Below are 10,000 nucleotides of genomic sequence, written 5' to 3'. Positions count from 1 at the left end.
CACGTACACGCCGGCGTCAGAGCTCCTCACGCGCAGGAACAGCAGCCCGTGGGAGGTCATGATGACGCGCTCATCACCTCGCACCTAGATGGAGGAGAGAGGGAGTGCAGCAATTATACATGACTGCTGCATCGCATTGCATTTACTCCATTATGAACAATACATGACTGATACTACAGCAGTGGTTCCCAAACGTTTTCATGTCAGGGGCCCCTAAACGGACACAAATTAGACTACGGACCCCCATCTGATGAGATTTTGTCCCAGCCAGGGTCCCCCTTCTGATAAGATTTGAGCTTTTGTGACGACCCTCGCACTCTCCTGGCCCTGTCTTGCAGGAGGAGCCTGGCGTTGGTGTCGTTAGGCTTAGTCTTTTACTTTGGCGTATGACTCCCCTCATTTGTTACTTCCTTGTGCCGGGTTGTGACAAATGAGGGGAGTCATACGCCAAAGTAAAGGTTAAAACAATAATTTATTATCTACTAAGGGTCTTCTTAAAGGAACACTCCGCCCATTTTCAACCAGCTTTGTATCATTAGAACATCAGTAGTATATCAGAAAACTGTCAACGGTTTTGAAGTCTGTCATTTAATTTGACAGTTATTGAGTGTTAAAGTGTGGACCAGTGACATCACTGGTCCACACTAACTCAAATTAATAACTCATTAACTCAAATCAACTCTCAATAACTGTCAAACTATTCATCATTCATCTAGTTTGACAGTTATTGAGAGTTGATTTGAGTTAATGAGTTATTAATTTGAGTTAGTGTGGACCAGTGATGTCACTGGTCCACACTTTAACACTCAATAACTGTCAAATTAAATGACAGACTTCAAAACAGTTTACAGTTTTCTGATTTACTACTGATGTTCTAATGATACAAAGCTGGTTGAAAATGGGCAGAGTGTTCCTTTAAGCCCAATGAGTGCACCAGGCCCAGGTGCACCCAATCAGCCTAATGAACCCCCACACCAGGCTCCTGCAAAACAGGCCCAAGAGGGTGGGAGGGTCATCACAGTTGTACATGTTTTATTACAGAAAGTGTATAAAACCCATGACCAACATATTCATACATTCTGTCATTGTGTTACTTAAGTTTGGAATTCTAGTCAAAGAGAAATGATTAGCCTTTTTTGCTGGAGACCCCCTGGGACCCCCTCAAGGACCCCTGGGGGTCCCCCCACCCCACTTTGAGAACCACTAAAAGGTAAACCACTATAAAGGATGAATTAAGGAATTGTGAGAGCAAAATTATTGATTGATTGCATAAGCAATCAATCAATAATTTTGCTCTCACAGAAGGTGTGTGCTTCAGTAATGCAATTGAATAATTCACTAGCACTACTTATGTACTTAAGCTAAGTATATCATTATTTTAGGCTTGTGTTTGAAGTGGGATAACCTTTCTGTTTAAGTGTGATATAAGCGTTTCCTAATAAAAAATAGATGAAGGGATGGTGGTACCTCATTAACACACTCAATACAGATGCTTCTGTATTTGTCAATGCATTTCTTCTGCTTGCAATACAGTATGTTGAATTGTGACAGAATGTATCAGTGCTTATAGCTCACCTCTTGTGACAGAATGTATCAGTGCTTATAGCTCACCTCTTGCTTCTCTCCTGCTCTCTGGAAGAACCAGAGAACCTTGGCCTGCAGCGAGCGAGGAGTGCACTCCAGCAGAGTGCTGTTCCTCTCCACCCCATACACCAGCCTCTCCTCAGCCCTGTGCCACTGCTCCTCTACACACACACACACGCACGCACCCACACGCACGCACGCACGCACACACACACACACACACACACACACACACACACACACACACACACACACACACACACACACAAACACACACACACACAGCTCAGTCAGCCATTCACTGAATGAGTTTCCTACAGTATAGCAACAGCGGCCCTTTTCAAGTGTCAAATCAAATAAATAAAAATCACAAAATATAGTGATGCCAAGCTTGAGATAGCAGTGAACTCCTGTGAGCCTTTATTAAACTAGGCATCTCGCGTGCTACGCGCGCTCGATTCCTAGGCTCGCCCGCCCTGCACCTCGCCGAGCTGGCCCTGCAGCTCACATATGCAGCTCGCCGGCTGCGCGGCCTCGCCCTGGCTGCGCGGCCTCGCCCTGGCTGCGCGGCCTCGCCCTGGCTGCGCGGCCTCGCCCTGGCTGCTCCTTGATGGCAAGGATCCTGGAGCTGGCAACATACAGCTGTCCATGGCTGAAGACGGGGGTCTGAAGCCAGACTCCCACTCCTTTCAGTGTCTGCCCCTGGGACTTGATTTTGATCATCAGGTGTGACTCTTATGACATCACTGATGACATCACAACCTCTCTTATGACATACAGTAAGTAGATTCCTCTTCTAGCCCGTCACTTGACACAATAGAAGCACATTGGCCCCTCCCACCTCAGCCAACTGCTATGGCACATCAGGACGTGACATGCTTCTTGATATGTGTACTTGCATCATAATGAGAAGCTCTGCTGGAGCAGAAAAGCAGCACCTTATTGCAGGTGCAGATGGGTTTCTGAATCACAACCTCATTTTCACCACCGATTGCTACAGTATTGGATTGACAAATAACGCACCAATGAACAAATAACGCACCGATGCACCAAACACACACACACACACACACACACACACACACACACACACACACACACACACACACACACACACACACACACACACACACACACACACACACACACATATCACACACACACACACACACACACACACACACACACACACACACACACACATCACACACACTAACCATTAATTTGCAGCCCATTACACAGCTGGACGGCGTTGCCATGGCGAACATCCTGCCGCCTGAATCGTCTGCTGGGAAAGGAAGCAAAGGAGGTAAAGCAAGAATCAGTTTGAAGATGTAATGAAAGGTGAGAGGTGGGTGAAAGGAGGGAGAGAGAGAGAGAGAGAGAGAGAGAGAGAGAGAGAGAGAGTGACTGATCATGTGATTACTCATAGACGTTACCTAACACACGTGCATGTGTGTAAGTGCCAGGCTGTGATAATGAACTGCTAAACAGGCATAGTGAGATTTAGAGCACGATGCTACGATGGAAGAGAGTTGTGGTAAAGGTGCTAACAGCTGATAAGTCCCACGTCTGCAGGGAGAAAGGATTGATCTTATCTCACAGCTTTCATACCGTGCTGTTGGTTGGTTGTGTGTGTGTATTCTATGTTTATTTGCACATATAGGTAAAAAAAAGAAAAAGAAAAAGAAAAAAAAGTACAGAAATAATTTATAAAGTTTGAACATTGTGCAGGAGTACCTCCCCCATATCAATAATTTATCAACAGTCATACTCTAAAAAGGAAAGAATTGGGGGGGGGGGGGTTGCGTAATTAATACACTATTTCAAGACTAAACAGTACTACAGTAAAAATTGGACAAAAATATAACATTTGCAAAGAATTTTGTTCACAGCACAAGTTAAGATGCACACACAATTAAATCCCCCAAAATGGTGTGAGTGCGTGGGTGGGCGCGCGCGCGCGTGTGTGTGTGTGTGTGTGTGTGTGTGTGTGCGTGTACGCGCGCACACACACACACACACACACACACACACACACACACACACACACACACACACACACACACGTACGTGCGTGTGGTGTTACCTCTTGGTGTAGACTCCTGCAGGGTAGTATCTGGAGCAGGTGAGGCCATCCCAGGCACAGTAAGGGTCTCTGGCCAGACAGCAGTCGGCACATTCTGAGCCGTACAGGTCACACTGATGTAGTCTGACCTGGGCCACGCCCACCTCCGACCCCACATACAGCTGTTGCTGTGGACCCAACAGAATGGAGCGTTGATGTCAAGACAATATAATGTACATGTCATCTGCTCTTGTCTATCTTCTTCTGTCTTTACTCTCCAGCCAATCAGGCTACAAGACACACAGGCTACAGTCCATCTGAATTACGGCTATACAAAGTAAAGCACGGCGTTGCAATGTTATCATCTTGTGGCTGAACAACAGAATTGCAGTTAATCAACAACAGTGTATAGAGAGATTAAGATGCTAACACCTCCTTACCCTTTTAGCTGATATTATGATCTCTGTTATCGGCGCTGGTACCTACATGAAGAGGAAACAATTTTTACGGTCTTTCAACAGTAAAGTTGAATCAACGGCTGAACAAACGATGCAAGAATGAAGTGACAGCTGGGCGCTGAGACAGAATCAGAGTGGTTGTCATCATCTAGAGACCTCCCATCAGGCCTCTATGCTGGATCTCTCTGTAATTAATATGACAGCTGCCACCACAGACGTTTCAATGTAGCCCGGCTAAGTAGAAGTGAAAATATCGAAACCATTCAAAAGGCTACTTTGTGCCAATTTTCCAAGCGATTTCTCTTAGCGATGGAGCAATGATGCAGCAATAATGGGCTAGTACTGTAGATACATTATATGCAGTGAAACGTGGAACTTATTTAATTGCAAAAATGTGAAAGGTCTCCAAACATTTTGCATGTCAAAGATAGAATATTTACCTTGAATACTTGCAGCTCTTCGAGCAGCACCTCCTCCACAGTGTCTGTGTCCTTGTTGTAGATGGTGATCACTTTCAGCACCACCGAGTCATCTAGGAATGAAATGCAGGGACACCAGACATGAATGTTGCACCTCGTGCCGACTCAGAAGGTCCAAGGCTAACAAGTAGCCTACTATTTGTACGTGCCTTGACATCAAAATGGCACACAGTAGGCATACATTCACAAAATTCTATTCAATATCACAACAAACTGTTTGTCGTTGCTTTTTTTATTTCAGGTTCAAAACAGTATTATGGAAACTAATGCATTATTTTTCAACACATCCAGCTGTTGCATCCAGATGCGTGCACTTTGTACGTGTATAACACACACACACACACACACACACACACACACACACACACACACACACACACACACACACACACACACACACACACACACACACACACACACACACACACACACACACACACACAGGCATACATGCACATAAATACATCCACCCGCATTAAAACTGTTGGAAGGGCTTTAAAGGAGAATTTCTGTATTTTTCAACCTGGACCCTAGGACCCTATTTGCATTTTTCTTTGCGTAACTAAGTAATATGAACATATAGATAAGATAAAGAGCTTCTTAACCATGGCATTATGCACAATGTATATTTCCTTCCTTTGCGTATATATACCGGTGCCGATGTAGAGGACATGGTAGTGTCCGTCCTGGGCCTGGACCCTGTCCACAGCGATCTGGGTCAGCTTCCTGCGGCCGGGCTCTGTCTGCAGCAGGACGGGTCTGCGGTGCTGGGGGAGGACCGCTCGGTACATCACGGGGTGGGCGCGCACAAACCGTAACACCTCGTCGGGGAACTCCTTGGAGCTGGAGAAGCCACCGCCGTTCACTTTACTGGCACACTGCCAGAGAGGTGGGGGGGGGGGGGGGTGTGAGGGGGAGGAAGGGGACGAGGACATAGCTGTTGTATATTGTACTGGCACTAATAGTGTCGAAAAACAGCTGACATGTTTAAGTCTGGCTCAGGCTGTCCTCGCGTGACCCGCTGAGGTAGCTAACAACAGTGCTGACAGTCCCCCAGCGCTGTCCTACATAGCCTCAACACTGCCTCTCAAAGGGCGCCTGCCATGGGCACAGCCAAACGGAGAGTGCTGCTGTGAATGCATAATGCGCCGGTGCGTCGGGGGAATTCGATTCTATAAATACGAGTTGATTCAGAGACTCACAGATCCAGGCCGAGGATAGGGGACCCTGTCCTCGTAAGGAGTCCAGTGATGTTCGGGTCTTTCCCGGTAGGCGAAGGGGCCGTTGAAGGCGGCTCTGATGTCGTCCATGTGATAAACACACACGGCGTAGCCTTTAAACACAGCGCTGCAAAGGGAAAGTTCAACATGGTGACTTGAGAGTATTATAAGCAAGATTGTGTCTGTAGGATGAGATGCAGGTTTCATCCACCGCTGACCTTGTGGTGCTGAAGAGGCCAAAGATTTCTGGGTTCTTCTCATCCTTACTCTTGAGCACAAACACATCCTCTAAAACACAAAAAGTAAAATCATTGTTTTCCTTTTTTTTAGCGCATACACGTTTCCCAGTAGCCAGTCTTTTAAGTGAAAACACATTTCCAGCAGTTAGTTAGTTACATACTTGCCAGCAGTAAATATGTAACACGTTTTGCTTTTACCACAAACCCTGAAGGCCACGTTCAGAAGCCCAGCACAGCTGTGCTTGTATTTCTTTTTTTCAATGCGGTTATCTCAAGATCACAAGTTAATTATCTTGATAGCTAGAGAAAACAATCTTTGTTATCTTGAGGTAACAAGTTAATCAACCTGTTAATCAGGAGAAAACAAAATGTCTTTTCCTCTTATTAATTAGCAGCACCATGCATATTGTACTATAGATGGCATCTTGCCAACTGTAGCAACTGATTTAAGATGAAAATGTCAGATCAAGGAGTCGCCTACCAATTAAATACTGATCAAGGCATCAGACTACTTCAAGCAAGGTCTAACACAGGCAGAAATGTCATTGCGTCTTTCTGTTAGAGATAACATTCAGATCAGGAAATCAGCCTTTTGTTTTGGAGATAACAAGATAAATTAACCCACTATCTTGAGAAAACAACCTCGAGATAACAGAAACAATTAACTTGCGATCTTGAAATAACGGCATTTAAAAAATCATTGCAAGCACGGCCGTTCTGGGCGTTCAGTAGCCACGAGCTGTGACTTGCTTTGCTAAAACGTTTTACCAACAAATATTTGCTCTCAGTACTCTTAAGTGTTACTGGAATTTCCTCTTTCCCCCGTCCTATAAAAGTTACTACTGCGGGCAAGTCAGACAAGAACGGTTTAACAAGGACATCATAAAATCCTAGAGCCACTTTGTGATGTCAGCAGAACTAGAGGGATCTAGACGTAGACGTTTACCCTGCTGGCAAGCATACGAGATAAATATCAATAATCATATAATATAATATATATATATATAATATCAATATCAATATAATATCAATCTCAAGACATGCAAAAACAGATCTATCCCTACCGAGCTCATCAAAGTGTGTATCGATGCCATTGGGCCCGGCCACTGAGCAGATAAGGCGAGTTTTCAGGAAGGAGCTCCATCTGTTCACCAGCATTCTCTGTCCTCCCTGGTCATTCTGAGAGACAAGAGGGACATATGGTGTTTGATCGCACTGTCAATCGCTTGGCTTTGGCACGATAGCCTATAGGCCTGATATAGTTTTGGCGGGTGTGAAAAGGAGTTATTTTTGCATTCTCACCGCACAGACTCGCCCCACACGGGTGCGGACAGCCTTGTTCGCCCCTTCAGGGTCCAGCTCTCGCTCAGTGAAGAAGAAGTAGACCTTGTCATCGGCCTTGTCGTCGTTATCGGGAATAACCGCTGATCCGACAAATTTAGGCTCTGCGGAAAGAAGGCGTGTCAAAATGTCTGGAGTGAATGTTTGGTTAACAGAAAGTTAAATGAATTACGACAGAGATAGCTGTGACATACCAGCCATTCCATCTCTGCTAATCAGATATTATGACTATTTGGCATCGTGTTGCTATCACAAGCATTGTACAAATGACCAGATGTCCCTGTCTGATATTGAACTGTGCTTCAGGATGAGTGCAATAAACCTGATGGCCCGAAGGCATGCACAAGCTAAAACAAACAAGGCATGGTGCATTCAAACATTTACAAAATGTTGCATTAACTACTACAATAAGTGTGGTGTAAAGTGTCTATTACTATTAATACTATTAATTTGATATATTATTATATTTTGCTTCTAATTTATCAAAATTAATTTCTGTCATTTGTAATGCTATATTTATTTTTGCCCCCATTCTTGGTTGTCAGGTAAGATTAGTTTCCATCATTTTAATGGAAGGTACACCAACCATTGAGCTGCTGTCTGTCGTCTCTCTCAGTGCGTGTGTACGTCTGGTTGTTAAGTCGACACAAGGCTCCATCATTCTCCCAGTAGTCTGTGTACAGGCCAATATACAGCTCTCCTCCTAATGAACACACACACACACACACACACACACACACACACACATGCACGCACGCACGCACACACACACACACACACACACACACACACACACACACACACACACACACACACACACACACACACACACACAATTGAACGAACGAACGAACGAACAATGGCCATCATTAATATTAATATGCTACTGCAATAAATTCTCACTACAAACACTGACATGTTAAAAAAAAAGCCCACAAGATGGCAGTATTGTCCAAAAATCCCTTCAATGTGAGATTGCTCTGAATGTTTTCATTCAACTAAACTGAAAACATGCAATGCAAAGTCACACTTGGTGGCTTGAAAATGAACAACTCGGCTGCAGTGAGCAGTGTCTTACTGGAGAGAGTGGAGGTGCAGGAGCTATTGGGGTCGTAGGGGCAGCGTCCTCTCCCACTCTCAATACTCTCCTCTTCCAGAACAAACAGCCTGTCCTGAGGACACCACACTGTTAGAATACAGATAACACACACGCACGTGTGCACGCACATGCACACGCACACGCACACACACACACACACACACACACACACACACACACACACACACACACACACACACACACACACACACACACACACACACACACACACACACACACACACAGGCACAGGCACACGCTCTCAAACTCATACAGGCATATATGCACATAAACACACGTATATCCACCCACATTAAAACTGTTGGAAGGGCTGTAAAGGAGAATTTCAGTATTTTTCAACCTCTACCCTATTTGCATTTTTCTTTATGTAACTAAGTAATATGAACACAAATCTTTGAAATTGGTGCAGGATCGACCAAGATGGCTTCAGTTGGGAGCTGCTGCTTTCCCCACCAGCCCCTACTGCACTAAACAAGCTTGGAGAAGAAGGGTAGTGCTGCTCCACCTACTGCAGTAGGGCCATGTGGGAAAAGCGGCTGCCAACCGACATGATCTTGGTCGATATACTGCACCAATTTCAAAGATTTCTGTTCACATTACTTAGTTATACATAAAAAAAAAGAATATGAAAATAGGTTCCGGGTTGAAAAATACCGAAATTCTACTTTAACACGGGGTTGCTAGGTCTGGAAAAGTATTAAGAATGAATGAACAGTTTGGGAATTTGAAAAAATGTCTGTAAAAGTATGGGGAAATCTTGTGGTTCTGGTCTGATAATTCTAGCTTTTATGTTGTTGTAAAACAACTTTGAGTCCACAGTTTGTGTTGATGATCAGAATAATGTTCAGGTAGAGGGATGATCCAAAAAGGTTCATAGTGTCTATACTTATAGCTTTTCTTCTATATCAGACACAGGCTTTTGTTCCTACCTGACATGTTTCATCAGAGGTGTCACTAGATGGTGTGTGACAGGAACAGAAACCTGTGTCTGATGTAGAAGAAAACCTAACGATCTAAGTAGAGGGATGCTCTCATGACCCAGCCACTGTCAGCATGCGTTATATCAAATACCCTGCACCAAAAAGAGAAAATCCAATCAAGAACATAGAGTCTGCCTGGAAAAATATGCCATTTTAAAATGGAAAGTGTGTATGAACCCTCAACCCTGCCAATCATCTCACATATTCTGATATGTGTCGCTGTGAAGAACAACCTTCATCTAGTGGTATGACCTAGTTAGCAGGGGCACGATGTCTATCTGTGTCAATCATATTGAACACCAGACAACATCTACAAAACAAATCAAGGTCTGGAACAGGTACAGTATAGAATCTGTTTATTGAAAATGTGTAGGAGACCTGTTGACATCGAGACAAATGAACTACAGGAGGTGATGTGAGGATGTGTGTGTGAGAGAGAGAGATGGGGGGCAGGTGGGGAGGAGGAGGGAGATGTCTGAGGTGACTGAGGGAGGAGGAGGGGGGAGATGTC

At 44.6% G+C, this 10,000-nt stretch overlaps 1 protein-coding gene across 2 annotated transcripts in view; it reads right to left on the bottom strand.

Annotated features, from left to right (window-relative positions):
• Nucleotides 1–10,000, bottom strand: part of sema3e (sema domain, immunoglobulin domain (Ig), short basic domain, secreted, (semaphorin) 3E) — a 38,230-nt gene that overhangs the window by 2,127 nt on the left and 26,103 nt on the right. Inside the window, exons 5-17 of one of the 2 annotated variants that reach the window (XM_083655146.1) lie at nucleotides 8,468–8,561; nucleotides 7,976–8,092; nucleotides 7,351–7,493; nucleotides 7,113–7,227; nucleotides 6,028–6,097; nucleotides 5,792–5,936; nucleotides 5,242–5,467; nucleotides 4,551–4,642; nucleotides 4,093–4,134; nucleotides 3,674–3,840; nucleotides 2,802–2,872; nucleotides 1,612–1,745; nucleotides 1–84 (exon numbers count right to left, since the gene is read on the bottom strand). The exon at nucleotides 1–84 is cut by the window's left edge and continues 2,127 nt beyond it. In XM_083655146.1, coding sequence (XP_083511272.1) covers nucleotides 1–84; nucleotides 1,612–1,745; nucleotides 2,802–2,872; nucleotides 3,674–3,840; nucleotides 4,093–4,134; nucleotides 4,551–4,642; nucleotides 5,242–5,467; nucleotides 5,792–5,936; nucleotides 6,028–6,097; nucleotides 7,113–7,227; nucleotides 7,351–7,493; nucleotides 7,976–8,092; nucleotides 8,468–8,561 — 1,500 coding nt within the window. The remainder of the gene's footprint in view (nucleotides 85–1,611; nucleotides 1,746–2,801; nucleotides 2,873–3,673; nucleotides 3,841–4,092; nucleotides 4,135–4,550; nucleotides 4,643–5,241; nucleotides 5,468–5,791; nucleotides 5,937–6,027; nucleotides 6,098–7,112; nucleotides 7,228–7,350; nucleotides 7,494–7,975; nucleotides 8,093–8,467; nucleotides 8,562–10,000) is intronic. The other variant, XM_083655147.1, reaches the window with a different exon arrangement.

The sequence above is a fragment of the Poromitra crassiceps genome (genome assembly GCF_964638095.1).
Source record: "Poromitra crassiceps genome assembly, chromosome: 18".
NCBI lineage: Eukaryota > Metazoa > Chordata > Actinopteri > Beryciformes > Melamphaidae > Poromitra > Poromitra crassiceps.
The sequence above is the reverse complement of the archived record's forward strand: the minus strand, read 5'-3'. Positions and strand labels throughout refer to the sequence as shown.